At 42.0% G+C, this 18,030-nt stretch overlaps 1 protein-coding gene across 3 annotated transcripts in view; it reads right to left on the bottom strand.

Moving 5' to 3' along the window:
* LOC100306760 (ubiquitin carboxyl-terminal hydrolase 15) overlaps nt 1–14,379 on the bottom strand; it is a 78,508-nt gene extending 64,129 nt beyond the window's left edge. The window contains exons 1-6 of one of the 3 annotated variants that reach the window (XM_045721881.2): nt 13,589–14,379; nt 12,920–13,028; nt 10,692–10,822; nt 9,987–10,117; nt 7,690–7,816; nt 6,003–6,148 (exon numbers count right to left, since the gene is read on the bottom strand). In XM_045721881.2, the coding sequence (XP_045577837.2) occupies nt 6,003–6,148; nt 7,690–7,816; nt 9,987–10,117; nt 10,692–10,822; nt 12,920–13,008 (624 nt within the window). In that variant the 5' untranslated portion in view covers nt 13,009–13,028; nt 13,589–14,379. Of the gene's footprint in view, nt 1–6,002; nt 6,149–7,689; nt 7,817–8,903; nt 8,993–9,986; nt 10,118–10,691; nt 10,823–12,919; nt 13,029–13,588 lie in introns of those variants that run through there. The other 2 variants (XM_082977579.1, XM_045721880.2) reach the window with 2 other exon arrangements.
* Between the last annotated feature and the right edge of the window lie 3,651 nt (nt 14,380–18,030).

Raw genomic sequence — 18,030 nt, 5'->3', positions numbered from 1 at the left:
CATTTGGCAGGCAAAACCCTGAGACATTTTCTGACAGGAAGTGGATACCTGATGTGTTGTATTACCTTTAAACCTATCCCATTGAAAAACACAGGGGCTGAGGAATATTTTGGCACTTCCTATTGCTTCCACTAGATGTCACCAGCCTTTACAAAGTGTTTTGAGTCTTCTGGAGGGAGATCTGACCGAACAAGAGCCATGGAACGATGATGTCCCATTAGACACCTGGCGCGCGAGTTCATGTTGGGTACCCTCGTTCCAATACGTTATAAAAGAGTATGCATTCGTCCACCTTGAATATTATTCATGTTCTGGTTAAAAAAGGCCCTAATGATTTATGCTATACAACGTTTGACATGTTTGAACGAACGTAAATATATTTTTTCCCCTCGTTCATGACGAGAAGTCCGGCTGGCTTAGATCATGTGCTAACAAGACGGAGATTTTTGGACATAAATGATGAGCTTTTTTGAACAAAACTACATTCGTTATGGACCTGTGATACCTGGAAGTGACATCTGATGAAGAGAATCAAAGGTAATGGATTATTTACATAGTATTTTCGATTTTAGATCTCCCCAACATGACGTCTAGTCTGTATTGCAATGCGTATTTTTCTGGGCGCAGTGCTCAGATTATTGCAAAGTGTGATTTCCCAGTAAGGTTATTTTTAAATCTGGCAAGTTGATTGCGTTCAAGAGATGTAAATCTATAATTCTTTAAATGACAATATAATATTTTACCAATGTTTTCTAATTTTAATTATTTAATTTGTGACGCTGACTTGACTGCCGGTTATTGGAGGGAAACGATTTCCTCAACATCAATGCCATAGTAAAACGCTGTTTTTGGATATAAATATGAACTTGATAGAACTAAAAATGCATGCATTGTCTAACATAATGTGGTTAGATTAAGGAGATGTTTATCTTTCAAAGGGTGTAAAATAGTTGTATGTTTGAAAAATTTGAATTTTGACATTTATTTGGATTCAAATTTGCCGCTCTTGAAATGCACCTGCTGTTGATGGAGTGCACCACGGGTGGCACGCTAGCGTCCCACCTAGCCCATAGAGGTTAACACTCCACTCAGCAAACTGGACGTAGTCTATCACAGCGTCATCCTTTTTATCACCAAAGCCCCATATACTACCCCCACCACTGCAACAGGTATCCTCTCATTGGCTGGCCCTCACTACATATCCGTCGCCAATCCCACTAGCTCCAGGTCATCTATAAATCTTTGCTAGGTAAAGCCACGCCTTATCTCAGCTCACTGGTCACCATAGCAGCACCCACCCGTAGCACGCACTCCAGCATGTATATTTCACTTCCTTTGGCCGCCTTTCCTTCCAGTTCTCTGCTACCAATGACTGGAACGAATTGCAATAATCTCTGAAGCCTTATATCTCCCGCTCTAACTTTAAGCATCAGCTGTCAGAGCAGCTTACCGATCACTGTGCCTGTACACAGCCAATCTGTAAATAGCACACCCGACTACCTCATCCCCATATTACTTACCCTCTTGCACCCCAGTATCTCTACTTGCACATCTACCACTCCAGTGCGACAGGTATCATGCTAAATTGCAATTATTTTCACTTCTATGGCCTATTTATTGCATACCTCCCTACATTTGCGCACACTGTACATAGATTTTTCGATTTTTCTTTTGTGTCATTGACTGTAGTGTAACTGTTGTTTTTAATGGAACTGCTTTGCTTTATCTTGGCCAGGTCGCAGTTGTAAATGAGAATGTGTTCTCAACTGGCCTACTTCGTTAAATAAAGGTTGAAATAAAAATGTATTTATTGCAACTTTCTCAAGACATAATTGCATGGGAATGCCTGGGCCTACCACTGTTGCCAGCTAGCGATGCCGAAACATTCAATTATAAAGGCTCTCAAAACTTTCCAAATGAAATATTAACAGCAATGTAAGTTAACCTGGCAAAATGATTTGTATCTATCGGGTGGTATTTTGTTTCACAAACTCTACTATTGCCATGCAGAAACACCAGTCTCGACATTGAAATTAAAGGCCAACTACACACCAAAATATGTTTACATTTCCTTCCCAGATCGCAAAATGATGTGATTTGAGCATTGTTGTGGACTTTGAAAAACAACAAAATTGGATGTGATTGAGAATGAAAACCTGAAGAAAAAGTAAAAAATAATAATTAAATAGGGGAAATCCAAAACCTGGAAAAACAAAGCCGATAATTGTTTTTGGTGTTATGCCAAATAAATGTATTGGCAGGTAGATTATTTTTTTCTTCATCAAGTTAGTTCATAAACCATGTCATGGGTGGTTCCAAAACCACTCACATTATTTGCTAACACCTTGTTCTGTCACAGGACAACCTGGTTACTTTACCAGTATATATTAAACATTTGGGGGCACAGAAAAAAGGAAAAGGGATAGCTTCTATTGAAGATAAATGATCATAGCAATTAATGAAGGACTGATCTCATGCATGTCATCACTCAAACTTCAGGCTCTTAAAGAGACTGTAAAATGTAATGTAACGCATGTCAATAGGTGTGCTTCAAAAGTAGGTCTTTGATTTTATATGTTTTGCTCTGAACTTTAAGTAGGGAGCTACCAGTAAGTACTACCAATGACACATTTTAATTTTGAGTCTGCGTGCACAATGTAGGGAATAGGGTGCCATTTGGGACACATCCCTGTAAATCTTGTAGAACAGCTGTTGCCATTGAGCAGAATGCCCACTACAGTGACCCATTGTCTAGTTTAATCCTTGCTTGTAAATGTATGTTTAGGCCCAGGCTACTTCTGGTAAACCGGGGGGGGGGCAGAACACTTGCGGCTTCCGCTGTTCTTTGGAGCCAGACACTTAAGATGTGTAGGCTATATTTAGGTACTGTATTATAATTACAGTGGATACTAAACAAAAACAATGTAAAGTTGGTCCCATGTTTCATGAGCTGAAATAAAAGTAGCAGAAATTCACAAAAAGCTAATAAAATTTTGTGCACAAAATTGTTTACATCCATGTCAGTTAGCATTTCTCCTTTGCCAAGATAATCCATCCATCTGACAGGTGTGGCATATCAAGAAGCCGATTTAACAGTATGACCATTACACAGGTGCACCTTGTGCTGGGGACCATAAATTACAACTTTTTTTTTTAAAGTGTCGTTTTGCCATGCTTACTGCAGGAATGTCCACCAGAGAATTTGTTAATTTCTCTACCATATGATGCCTCCAATGACATTTTTGAGAATTTGGCCATACGTCCAACCAGCATCACAACCGCAGACCAGGTGTACGGCGTCATGTGGGCGAGCAGTTTGCTGATGTCAACATTGTAAACAGAGTGCCCCATGGTGGCAGAAATACATTATGGACAATGAACTGCATTTCAATGATGGCAATTTGAATGCACAGAAATACCGTGATGAGATCCTGAGGCCCATTTCTTTGAAGGTATCTGTGACCAAAAGATGCATATCTATTCCCAGTCATGTGAAATCTATAGATTAGGGTGAAATGTATTTTTCAAAATTGACCGATTTCCTCATATGAACAGTAACTCAGTAAAATAATTGTAATTGTTGCGTTTATATTTTTGTTCAGTACAAAACCATGAAGCTGAAATTTGAGCTTGTTAAATGGACAAACAAGTCTCAATTAATACTAGGCTTCACATCTGAAGACTGACGTACACTTATTACAGTCCTTGAATTTTCACCAAGCATGTGAACTCACCTGACCAGGAAAAACTCCAGAACCTACATAGACTATAATGAAATCTAATTTTGTCACATATGCTGAATATAACAGGTTTTGACCTTAGCGTGAAATGCTTACGTATAAGCCCTTAACAAACAACGCAGTTAAGAAAATAGAATTAAGAAATATACTAAAGTAAAAAATAAAACAATGAGGCAATATACAGGGGGTACATGTCCGAGTCAATGTGCGCGGTTACATGTCCGAGTCAATGTGCGGGGGTACATGTTTGTCAAGGTAACTTGTACATGTAGGTAGGGGTAAAGTGACTATACATAGATAATAAACAGCAAGTAGCAGCATTGTAAAAACACGGGGGGGGGGGGGGGGGGGGGGGGAGGGAGAAATCAATGCAAAAAGTCCATCTGGCCATTTGATTAATTGTTAACCAGTCTTAAGGCTAAGGAGACTTTTGAACCTAGACTGGGCGCTCCGGTACCACTTGCTGTGTGGTAGCAGAAAGAACAGTCAATGAACGGAGCCTTTGACAATTTTTGTGCCTTCTGACACCACCTAGTATATAGGTCCTGGATGTCAGGAAGCGTGGCCCCAGTGATGTACTGGGCTGCATGCACTACCCTCTATAGCGCTTTACGGTCAGATGCATTTACATTACATTTACATTTAAGTCATTTAGCAGACGCTCTTATCCAGAGCGACTTACAAAATGGTGCATTCACCTTATGATATCCAGTGGAACAACCACTTTACAATAGTGCATCTAAATATTTTAAGGGGGGGGGGGGGGGGTTAGAAGGAATACTTTATCCTATCCTAGGTATTCCTTAAAGAGGTGGGGTTTCAGGTGTCTCCGGAAGGTGGTGATTGACTCCGCTGTCCTGTTTATTTATGTTCATTTATTTTCCCTTTCATACTTTAACTATTTGCACATCATTACAACACTGTATATAGACATAATATGACATTTGAAATGTCTTTATTCTTTTGGAACTTTTGTGTGTAATGTTTACTGTTACTTTTTGTTAATTCTTTACTGTTTGTTTCACTTTTGTTTATTATCTATTTCACAACATATGTTTCCCATGCCAATAAAGCCCCTTAAATTGAAATTGAATTGAGAGAGGAGGAACGAGCAGGTGGGAAGAAACTGTTTGAATAGAAAGTAGCACGTTCACCAAACAAAGGGCAGACGCCCTAACAGTACAGTATAATTGTGAATGAGTGTATTACGGCTCATTTCTCTGTCTCTTACTTAGATGCCAAGCAGTTGCCATACCAGGCAGTGATGCTACCGGTCAGGATGCTCTCGAGGGTGCACCTTTTGAGGATCTGGGGACCATTGCAAAATCTTTTCAGTTTCCTGAGGAAAAGGCGTTGTTGTGCCCTCTTCACGACTGTCTTGGTGTGTCTTAGTCCTTTGACACTTTGCCTGTTTGAGGGTTCGTCCGAGGGCATAGCGGGATTTCTTAAACATCCGGATTAGTGTCCCGCTCTTTGAAAAATCGGCAGATCTAGCCTTCAGCTAGGTGCGGATGTTGCCTGTAATCCATGGCTTCCGGTTGGGATATGTACACACGGTCACTGTGGTGGGGACGTCAGATGCACTTATTGATGAAGCCAGTGACTGAGGTGGTATATTCCTCAATGCCATTGGATGAATCCCGGAACATATTCCAGTCTGTGCTAGCAAAACAGCGACTACGTAGCATCCGTGTCGGAAAACCCTGCCAACTGTATATTATCCGTGTCGTTCAACCACGACTTGGTGAACCATAATATATTACAGTTAATGTCCAGTTGGTAGGATAGTCTCAAACGGAGCTCAACCAGTGATGGCACATTGGCTAATATAACAGATGGTAGAGGCAGGTTACCCACTCGCCAACGAATTTCTCCCTGATCTCCACTCCCTGTATTTGCTTCATGCATTTGGGCCTCGTCTGAGAGCAATATTATATTCTTCGGGTGCGACTCATTAAAGAAAAAAATCTACATCCAGTACAAGGTGAGTATTTGCTGTTGATATCAAGAAGCTCTTTTCGGTCATAAGAGACGGCAGCATTCTGTACAAAATAAGTTAAAAAAACTAGCACAATTGGTTAGCAGCCCGTAAAACAGCAGCCATTCCCTCCAGCGCCATTCCTCGTAAACAAGAGCATAGAGAGTTTCCTTGTCAGTTTGCATGGTCTGGAATAATCTAGACCCTATATAACTGCTGCGATGAAAGGACAGGAAATAGAGATAAAGGTATAAATAGCCTGGTATCCAAGGGTTACTTCATACCTGTCCTTGGTAGAGTCCTGCGTCCTGTATAGTGCTGTCCGGTTTGTTCAGAGGCTCGAACGTGTTGCTCATGTACTTGTTCCACAACCTGGTCTCTTTCTCGTCTGGGATACTGAACAGTTTGCGCATCTCCTTCTCAATGGTGTCTGCATCACAGGAGGTTATAGGACAAAGGTAACAAATAAGCAACATGCCACATACATTGATCATTACAAAAAAATTAGGAACACCAAAATATTTAGTTGCACCCCCTTTTTTCCCTCAGAACAGCCTCAGTTTGTCAGGGCATGGAATCTACAAGGTGTCGAAAGCGTTTTCCATGCTGACATCAAAGCCTCCCACAGTTGTGTCAAGTTGGCTGGGTGTCCTTTGGGTGGTTGACCATTCTTGATACACGTAGGAAACTGTTGAGTGTGAGAAACTCAGCAACGTTTAAGTTCCTGACACAAACCGGTGCACCTACTACCATATCCCGTTCAAAGGCACTTGAATCTTTTGTCTTGCCCATTCACCCTGTGAATGGCATACATACACAATCAATGTCTCAATTGTCTCGAGGTTTAAAAATTCTTCTGTAACCGGTCTCCCCCCCTTCATCTACTCTGATTGAAGTGGATTTAACATTTCACATCAATAAAGGATCATAGCTTTCATTTGGATTCACCTGGTCAGTCTGTCATGGAAAGAGCAGGTATTCTTAATGTTTTGTATGCTCAGTGTAGGTGACAAACCGACAACTACACTCATGCACCTGCATACTTAGGGCAGAGAATAATTGAGTGTATAAAGCTCATGCTCTGATGAATAGGCAGCAGATTAATGAATTACTTTATAGTAACACTCCCTGCTCATGTAATTGTTGATTACTTGTGTGTGCGCGCTTTAGAGAGTAGAGTTTAGGCAGTTCTTGTGCGAGCGCATCATTTTGCAGTAGCCAAAAGCAAAGGCAGTTTACATAAGAAGTAGACAAACAGAACAGAGTTATCAGTGACCTTCCCCTGTGATTTCACTGTTTAAATTGACCATTAAAAGGCTTGGCAATGCATCCGATTTGCATAAATTGAACAAAAGATGTTAGTATTATCAGTGAAATAACTAAGAGCAATGGGGCACAGTGAACCAAAGTATACAATCAACAAGTCATATTAAGAAATACAGAACACATCAGGTTATAAATATACAATCCTAATGTCAGGTTAAACATTTGTGGAATTGAGCCAAAGACGAAAAAAGGAGAGCTTCTGCGCATTTCAAAACAAATATATATTACTCATTAATTCTCTGTCATGTAGAAGTGCTCCTGTAGAATCACTATGACTGGTGGCTAACGGATGGGAATTCATTCATTCATTCATTCATTCATTCTCTGGCTGAGAGAAGTGGCAAGTTGCTACTTTTGTCAGGTTGACTGTACAATGAATATAATGGTTATACCAATATAATGGTACTCTATAGCTCAGTTGGTAGAGCATGGGTTCTATTCCCAGGACTATGCATACCCATACGTGCACGCATGACTAAGTCGCTATAGATACACACGTAGGCAAAAGGGCATACTGTTACATTATAATGGCAGGTAGACAACAGGTAGAAATTATCCATGAGGAAGAGAGAACAGAGTTTCTTAAAAATAAATATATAATCTTCTCATTTCATTCTGTCAGGGAGAAGAAAAGTGTCTGCTTACCTATCGTGTCTGCTTTGCTGAAGCGTCTGGTGACTACGTTGTCTATGTTGCCGTCTTCACACAGCTTCAGTTCTGTGAGGTACACCTCCACCTTGCAGTGCTTCACAAACATACCCTGTTCTACCACCTGTCGAAATATGTTGATAGAGTGTCTTACATCATGGCAGATGTCACAAGAAATCAACTCATATATTAACAAAATGTTTGTTTCGCAAATTAAACACTTGACAATGTTAGTCATCTTACATGACAGATGGCATGAGAATAAAAAAGGCATCACTCAGTTACATTTTGTTCAAAGCATTTGCTGTACATGGCATATGAATGATTAATTAAACTCATGACATTGTTCCAATACAGGCAAGATTTGCATTGCTGATTGATTACAACTTGCTAAAACTCAACATTGAGCAGAGAAGCAGTCACCAACATCACCAAGGAAACAAGAAACAAAGAAAACAGCATTTGGCATTAGATTAGTAAAGCTCATTATTTGGGACAAATCAACAAAACAGAAACAAACTAAGAATTTGGCTACCCAGTTAATAGGCCTATCTATACACTGAAAGCATTCTAAGTGTATAAACTAAAAGCTACACTTTCTAACTCCCTTGATAGGTGCGAGTCACAGACTCTTAATATAGCCCCAGAGTGTAGAGACAGGTGAAGGGTCCATTCCTATTCATTTCACACAGCATCTCCGCTGGTGGCTGGCCCTACACCACACCGTAGGGTACAGACCTGCCCTAGCCCCAGGCAATGAGATCAGCTGTAGGCATGGGTCAGATTCACCCACCACCAGACACGACCCACCGCCCCTCCTTATAAGATGAATGCCCAGCCATGTGTTCCACATAACAGAGATAAGTTGCAAGTCTCACAGGAAGAAAAAAAAAAAAAGACAGAAAAGAACTGTTACAAAGTTCTTAAACAGCTAGGCTAAGAACCAACGAGAACAGATCTACCCCACCCACTCCTTTCTGCTTAGGCTAGGCCATCTCTCCCCTCACTCTTAAAAAGCCTCCGACGCTCTCAGTTTGAACTCAGCCAGCATTCCTCCATTTCAAAAAACAAGGACACTAGAATCACTCCCCAGGTGATAGCCTCAACACAGAGAACCTGAGTGGAACAGCAAGAGGAGAACCCGGAAAATCAATTCCAACCGTCTGGCAACACGGTAAAAGAACCCCCAAAAGTGAGAAAGAAAAGAAAACCTCATGCATGTTGTGTCGCGTAGTTCGCTCCATGTAGCGGTGTTTAAGTCATCCAGAACGCTCTCTGAAAATAGAAACGGACAGGGCCACTCGATACCCCCAGCAACATGCATGGCAAAAAGGGGAGGATCGACGGGGGGAGAAAGAAAGCACTGCAGCAGCCATGATGCCATGACTGGCTAGATTTGAAGATGCAGAAAGCCATGTCTGGGCTGACGGAAGTACAATAGGCCCAGCTGGCAGTTAGAAACAGCCCTACGTTAGCAGAACAAATCTTTATGTGAGTTACTGGCTTAACTTGTAGTCAGTTGTCAAGAGTTAAACCCAAAGCACACTGAATAAAAAAGCAACTAAATAATATTAATGTAGCCTACCTCCACTTTATAAAAACATATCTTCTGGGGACAACATTCCCTCAGTAAGCATCTGTGCTCCGGTCCACTTTACATAAACCAAATAAGTCCTTATACAGCATGTATTAAAAATAATAGCTAGCATATGTGGAATACCGGTAGCTAAATTGTATCAAAATCGCATGACCAGTCCAGCTGTGTTTCTCTTGAAGAAGACCGTGAGAGAGACAGCTTAAACATTGAGATATCTTACACTTGAGATTCAGTTAGTAGCTGGGTAGGCCTTAATATCGATCTAGAAATCAAAGTTATCCTTTTTCACAACCATCCCAATCTGACCAGTGTTGAAGTGTATTGATCAATCCAACCCTATAGAACACATCCAAGATTTTGACAGTGAAACTCCTCAATTACTCCTCACACCACAATATAAGCTCTTCGACTACAAGTAGGTTATGAACAAACAGGCCTAACGGCAACCATAGAAATATAAGTGTGTACTGAACATATTTTATCTCATACTATTCCCCACTTCACATAATGTACCTGTGATCTTACTGAGCTTCTCTTTCATCTGATCACTGCTGAGGCACTGGCGCTACGTGCACTGTACCTGATCAGCTCTTCCACCCATACAGTTGCTGAACATTATTTTACTTATTTGACCATTTAAAAACAAGGTATTGGACCACACCAGCCATAATTAGCCACTAATGTCATCCATCCTTACCTTGCGTGAGATGGGCTCATGTCCCTCCATCAGTGCATACCAGCTCACTAGCTTATTCCAGCCTTCTGTTGGGATCAGGACGTAGTCCAGCTCATCAATGAGGTGCTCCTTGATGACCAGAACATCCCCACCTAGTCACGACAGACAGAAAGAACAGGGTCATGTTCATTCGGCAACCAACAGAAGAAAATGGACTGACATGGAAGGACTATCCAAACCTGGCCAATAACAGATATTCATTTTTGTTTGTTTGCCATAATGAATATGACCCAGGTTTAGTGGTGAAAGAAGGTTTACTAAAGGGTTATAATGGGGTCATTCAATTGGGACAGCTTCAATGGTGGTAGCCTACTCATAATGGCAGATTCTCATACAATAAAACAAAGCAACAGACAGCTTTCTATAGACAAGAGGTAGGCTACCCTTGTCGATTTTCATTGGTGTTTACAGAGTCAATTATAGACCTACTTTTTCTGTCATACTTATTAGCCTATAGAATTTGCATGTATAACAGCCTTTAGTTTGATATGTTAGGTAAGATACATCTTGTTCACTCAACATCCAGTACTGCGCAAAACAGTGGTGGGTTCATCCAGACACACTGGGGATGAGTAAAAGAGCATGTTATGAAGTCACCATTTCCCCTAATCACACCAGAGATTGACAAATATTGCTTCAAAGAGGTCCAAGTGTGGTGCATCTTACCACTTGTAAGGAGCCCCGAGTTGTCCACTGGTCCAGGGTAGACATTCTGGTCTCCCATCTGATATTTGTCCCAGCTGTCAAAGCCAACATATTTCCTCCACTGTTTGAACCAGTGGCTGTCCACTAGGTACCTATGTATAACGAGCGAGAGCACTGATTATTTAGATCTGAGATCACGCTAGATTAGATCTAATAAGTTTGGGGTGATAGATTGTATCTGATAAGTACTTTTTTTTAAGAATATGTGTGAAGCTCCAAAGTACAGGCCTCTGGTTACAAAAGTCTCATTCAGATTATCTTTGTTAGAGGAGAGAAGAACTCAAGACAGAGGTTATCAGCAGCTTATCTGTTTTGATTAGTTAAATAACATTCACTGACATTCATCTGGAGTAACGTTAAACAAGAGTGACGCACGATATATCAGTAAGCATATCGGACGATATTAGCTAAAAATGCCAACAACGCCCCGATGTTTAGTTTAACGCCATTGTGCAAAACCGATGTCAAAGCTGACTTTCATACCTATATAGCGTAGGTAGATTAAGTAATGACGCCACGAAAAATACAGCGCTACACAGAACGCAGAAAAATACTAAGCGCACAGTTCCAACAACTAAACAAGTTCAAGTTGAGCAGTCATTTGAAAGAGTAAGAATTTCAGCGAGACAACTCAAAGGCGAAATCCATTAACCCCAAGACAATGGAATTGATTGCCCTTGACAATCAACCACTCTCTGTCGTCGATGATGTTGGATTTCACTGACTGGTCGAGCACCTCAAGCCCTGGTACACACTACCAAGTAGGTGCTATTTTTCAGATGTTGCCCTACCGGAGTTACACAGTATTGTTGAAACGCACATCCCTGAGCTACTTGCTATGGGCGTCACTGCTATTAGCTTCACGACTGACATTTGGAACAGCGATGTCAGCCCCATGAGAATGCTGAGTCTGACAGCACAGTGGGTGGACGAGGATTTCGTACTGAGGAAAGCTGTATTGCATGCTCAAGAATGTGCTGGTTCTCATACCGCTGCTGCCATTTTAATGGCATTTGAGAACATGTTTGAAACTTTAACACACTAACTAGTTCCATTCGAACTGACTAAGAAATAAGCTAATCAACTGTGTCTGCAGCAGACGCGATACCCTTTGTCATGGCATTGAAACACCTGCTCAACAAAACTGCCGACAGACCGTGGGGTTAAAACTTGTAAAAGTACTCTACAAGGGGCTGTGAATAAGCGAGTCGGTGGCATTCTCTGAGCCTCTTTATGGTGTAGCCACCATGCTCGAAGCTAGGTACAAGGACCACTACTTCGATGCAGACTCAGAAACAAGGTTTACGTGAAATGTTAGATACAGCTGGACATGATGGAAACAGACAGTGACTACCGGGGAAGAGGCCACGGACAGACAGCTGAAACTTCACTGCTTGACATGTATGATGAAATCCTGGTTGAGACTGAACAACAAAACAGCACAGCAAGTGACATAAATAAGTTTTGATTATGTTTTACTGGTAATGGGGACACGCAAATGCCAACAAAATAACTTTCTGCTCAGTTTGTGTCAACAATTTAACTACTAGAATGCTTAAGGCCGATAATTTTAAATACCCGTTATCGTTTTTTTGGGCAAGGAAAATATTTGGATATCGGTATGGCCAAAAAATGTCATATTGGTGCATCCCTATTAAATAATGTAAGGAATGTTACAATTATCATAAAATAGACGCTTGCTAACAGTGGGAGCTAGCCAAAAGTGAGCTAGTTGGGACACTTGATTGTTTGATACTGGCACGTTTGAGAGTGTTAGCTAATTGACAATCTAGATAATTTAGACAGGTGTGTTTCACAACTCCTCCATGATTTGCCAGATGAGCGCACGTCATGGACAAATCACTTGAAATCAAGCAAGCCAGATTTTATGATCTTGCGATCTACAACCATTGGGGAAATAAATGTATTTTACTAACTACGTTGGTAACATAACTATGTATCTAGACAATACCATGTTGGCAAATAACTCGGTCACTAGAAACTGTGGAATGTAGCGAATCCCACTGGCTGGCTTTAGCTGGCAGACTTGATAACCAACGGTCTGACTGACTTGCTAACTGGCAGGGTAACTGTCACACCGCTCTCCGCTGGTTAGGCACTTTGACAGCCAGACAGAGTCAGCCTGCACCCCCCCTAAGACCTTTAAAAAGTTATCGGCAAACTCTTACCAAGTATCTCCCTTTCGTAGCTGTGTTTTCAACAGTGCTGCGACTTCTCCTCTCTGGGTATCCATATCAGCCGCTCCTCCCTCCGCCATCTTTCCTTAGACATTACCCGCTGCATGGTGGGACAGAAAACGTCATTCACGCACGTAAAACAGCCCTTTTAGCCAATCATCAACCCGAACTGGAACTCTGCCTAGTAGATAGCGGGGAAAGCGCGACTTCTAGTGGTTCACACCGTGCTCCTGAATATTGCTACATCATTCTTGCTCTGATTTATAATAGATCTGACAATATCCATAGAATAGTACTTGGCCCAAGGACTAGACAGGAAAATACTTGAATAGACTAGAACAATACTGTGAAGTGATTGTAAAGCCTTCCCTAGTGAAGAGTGATCTCATAAATATCATAATAGCGTACAATACACTGATATTACACATTTCATTTATTTCAAAACATAGATTCATATTTATTTTGTACAGTCTTTTGAAGTCATTTTACACAGAAAATTCAATCATTAAAATAATGTACACGTTTTCTATTAGTACAACGGTTGATAGATCTTGTTAAATTGACAAAGGTGATACAATACATCATCGTTTAACAATGATCCACATTCTAACATCAACGGTTATTCATCTAATTTGTAAGGTACAGCTTCCTTTTCTTTACCATACCACTGGGCACACACTGGTTGAATCAAATGTTTCCACGTAACATCGCCGAGCGCATGGTTATCAGCTCGCGTCTTTTGTGTTGGGTAAGAATTTGCTTCACTGATTTTCTTCCTTCGTCTCCAGTTGTAGCTAGCGTCACAAGGCTAGCTGCGGAGACTTAGTTAACTTAGTTGCAAGGCTTTTCTTCTTGGAAGGGTAGAATTACTAGTTTGCTCTCTCGCCGGCGTTGACTAGACATTGCTTATTGGCCGAGAGCCATGTTTTTGTTCGTCGCTAGACCAACATAGCGCTAGCTTCCTTTGGCTAACTTTGTCCTAACTAACTAGGCAACTAGCCCACGTAGCGAATGCTAGCTAGCATTGCTTCTCCGCGTCTATGTACCGAAAGGTCCTTGTGTCTTCAACACTTTCTGTACAGACATTGAATGTTACGTTTCTACTACTGGTTTACCAGGCCAATTTGATGTTGGAGATGCACAATCTCAAATCGATTTGCAAGCCTGACCCAGACCTTTGGGATGAGATCTGTGTCGTCACAGACGCCAACCTCCGAGCCTTCGGGGGTACTGTTCAAGGATGTAGCCGTGCCATGAGCCTTGCAGTGGTAAGGGAGAGAGCTTTGTGACACAACCTGTCTGACAGGGAGAAAGCAGATTTCCTTTACGCATCTATTGAGCCTAAAGAACTGTTTGTGCCGGCTGCCACCTCCATGTGGCAGAAGTGTGGAGGAGGGCAAAGCCTTCAACTTCTCTCTGCCCGTAGACCTGGGAATTAAGGCTACCCCTCCTAATGGAAGTAGGAGCGCCCGACCTAGGGGTACGCCCCCTGCGGCAGAGAGGGGCAGCCAACAGCTCACTCTGGGTTCTGGCCTGCCTCCTCTCAGTTGGACAACAGAGGGGGACAGGCACATATGGCCACCACTATGCACATCTGTGCTCCTAAAACCCTTCCCTTTGTGCAGCAGCTCAGTTTAATGTTTTTGCTCTCAAGGAAGACATAGGTAATCCACTCTACCCTGTTGCAACAACACACACACTGCAGGAGACGCACCTCTGGGGGTGAACACGCTTGCACACCCTTGGCCAAGGGCGTTGCTTTACGCTTTTCCTCCCCTCAGCCTCATCTTGGTAGCCTCGCGATGGCAAGGCAATACAACGAGCCTTGTCAACTCCCGTTAGGCAGGGATCTGCTGACCTAAGCAAAAATAAGATTTTCCACCCTCACCCAGAAGTAATGGCCCTCTGGGCCTGGTCCATGAGAAGATACATTTGGATGCAACAGGCTTCCTTCCCTCTTGTCATTGAGATGATCCAGAGTGCTAGGTCCTATTCTACATGCTCACTGTATATAAATAAGTGGTGGGTTTTTGAGAAGTGGTGTGACCAAAAACAGATACTTTACCAATGCTCTGTATCCAAGGTGTTATGCTTCTACATGGATAGAGGGAAGGCTTTCTCAACTGTTAAGGTCTATCTAGGCGCTATCTCGGCCTGTCGTATAGGCTTCCACAAAAACACAGTGGGAAAACATCCTCTGTCATGTTGTTTCATGAAGGGCGCATATCCCTTACGTACAGTTCCAAAGCCTTTAGCCCTGTCATGGAATTTGTCTATTGTGCTTAAGGCTGTTTCACAGCAGCCTTTTGCGCTGTTTGAAAGCATGGAGATTAAATATCAGCCTTTTTACGGCCACTTTACTGGTCGCCCTTATGTCCTCAAAAGCGAGTGCGTGAGCTACATGAACTGTCAGTTCACAATTCATGCCTGCAGTTTTCCCGGGGCTTTTCCAAGGTCACCTTGTTATCCAAACCCGCTTTTATGCCCAAGGTTGGCGACAATTAAAATTGTCTCGCCTTGGAGCTTGTGGCTTTCCACCCGCCTTTTTATAGAAGAGGAGCGGCTACACCGTTTGTGTCTAGTATGCGCGTTGCGCATATACTTGGATAGGACAAGAGCTTTGCGCACGAGTGACCAACTCTTTGTGTCTTGGGCGCCTCCCTACAAGGGGAGGCTCCTCATCAACGGTTGTCTCCTTGGATTGTGGAGGCTATTATATTGGCCTATAATAGCTATGGGTTACAGCCTCTGGAGGGTGTAAAGGCTCGCTCCACCAGAGATATGGCCACCGGTTGAGCACTGTTCAAGGGCATCTCCATCTACCGACTAGATGTCACTGCGCCTTCATTGGCTCATACTGTCCTCGGTGTCGGGGTTGATATTGAGACTGCCTGGCTTCAGAGAGCGTGTGCGATATGGGACTTGGCCATATCCCACAGTGAGATGTCTATACAAATAATTTAAAGAGAACTTAAGGTGACTTGTGTAACCCCAGTTCTCGAATAAATATTATGAGCGTGACATCTCACCACATTCCCCTACTTGCATGCGTGTGAGGAAGTTTGTCACGTTCAAGAATGATCAGATGTATGAGGGCAGGGGCTCCCTCATTCGCCACGCGACCTGTGTCCAACAGTTGTGTATAATTGGTCCTTCGAGCTACTTATTCTGGTGAACCCCACAGTTAGATGTCTCACCCATATTATCAGAGAAATGGGGTTTAGCAAGTAACCTTAAGTTTCTCAGTCCAGTGTTTTTATGACCATTGTTTCATTCCTCTATGATACAACATGACTACTAACATTGTCTCAATCTACTCAGTCCATTATGCTTTATTCATTTTTCTCATCTTCTCTGCAGCGCATTCACATCCTCCTCCAGCCCTCTAACGACCTACCCCAAACCAAAAGAGAACAGGAGAGGATGCTGGCGCGAAGGAGGTATGGAGCAAGTAGGGCTACCAAACAAAGATGGCTACCTCCCAGTGGGGGTGAAGGACTCAAACTGCTAAGAAGACCCCAGTGACAGCGTTGACGTGACTAATTAAGTCAATTTAGTAATTTGGGAAATTAACTGAAATTCCAATTGTAGAATTCAAGAGAAAGTGCATCAGGCAGCCAGATAAGCAATGAGAGAGGAACAATCGTCCTCTTTTACACAACAAATGTGCTTTCAGGCATAAAACAAGACAACTGTTTCAATTTCAAAAGCTTTCTTGTTGTTCAATGGACACTGATCTACATGTGTATAATATTGTCTGTATATTGCCAAGTGGTAGATTGTTGTTAGGCCTACTGTATAGTATTCCATATTGTATTCAAGGAATCATCTCACAGGGCACAGACATCAATTCAATGTCTTACACGTTGGTTAACACCACACCTGTGAATAGTCAAACAGGAAAACAGATCAAGTCGGGCGAGTGGCTCTTTAGTATGAGTGGAGGGGCTCCCTAATTCGCCACTCGACCTGTCCGTCTTTGACAGAAGTGTCTGATTGGTCCTTCGAGCTACTTAGGATTTTCTGGTGAATCCCACAGTGAGATGTCGAAACAAATAGCTAACTAATATTAATAATGTGTATTATATTAGTATCTAATTTACAAACAGCAGAATTTAGGCACATACAGTAAAGCATCCAACCAAACATTCATAACAATGATTTCAGATTCAGTTGACATAAAAAAAAATGGCTTTTGGTCTACAATGCTTTTGTAATGTTACTATATTCTGTCACACATCATTCCCCTCCATTGTGCTCAAAACCTATACTATATCGATAGATACACACATATACATATACACACACACACACATATATATATACACACATACAACTGTAAAGTTTGGTGGAGGAAGAATAATGGTCTGGTGCGGTTTTTCATGATTCGGACTAGGCCCCTTAGTTCCAGTTAAGGGAAATCTTAACACTACAGCATACATTCTGGACGATTCTATGCTTCCAACTTTGTGGCTTATTTATAAAGCAGTTTTTACATCAGCAGATGTCACAAAGTGCTATACAATCCAAGGTCCATACAGAAATGGTTTGTTGAGGGGCGCTAGTGAGCAAGCCATGGAGTAGTTCACGTTTTTCCGAGCTACTGCTGAAATTTCGTTTATTTAATACTTTCTTTGTGCTTTGAAACACTGCCTTTGAATGATGTGCTTTACTTTGTTCAACTTTTATATTTGTTTTAATGCGTAAATGGCGCATAACCTGTAAAAGTTTAAGTTCAGCGGAGTCACTGACAAAAGAGAAAACACTAGGCCCAAGACGAGGAGCTCGAGTTCTTCAACAAGTGGGTGTAGCGGCTCCGCCCCACAGCTCGGCAAAAAAATGAACACCGAGGATTTGAAGGCCGAGATTCTTGCTGCCCTCAGAGCAAACATTTCATCTAAGAACTCAATGAGGCGCTCATTGAGGATTTTAATTTTAAGTCGGAGTTACAAGAAGTCAAGAACTCACTCACAAAGCATACTGCAATGGTTCGTACTAAACTGGACAGAAAACTCCAACATGGAACAAGGCTTGTCAACATGCTCAGACGACACGACTATGCTTCAAACCACGGTTAAGAAGCTCTAAACTTATGGGGCTAG

The sequence above is a fragment of the Salmo salar genome, chromosome 07 (genome assembly GCF_965601325.2).
Source record: "Salmo salar chromosome 07, fSalSal1, whole genome shotgun sequence".
Lineage (NCBI taxonomy): Eukaryota > Metazoa > Chordata > Actinopteri > Salmoniformes > Salmonidae > Salmo > Salmo salar.
The sequence above is the reverse complement of the archived record's forward strand: the minus strand, read 5'-3'. Positions and strand labels throughout refer to the sequence as shown.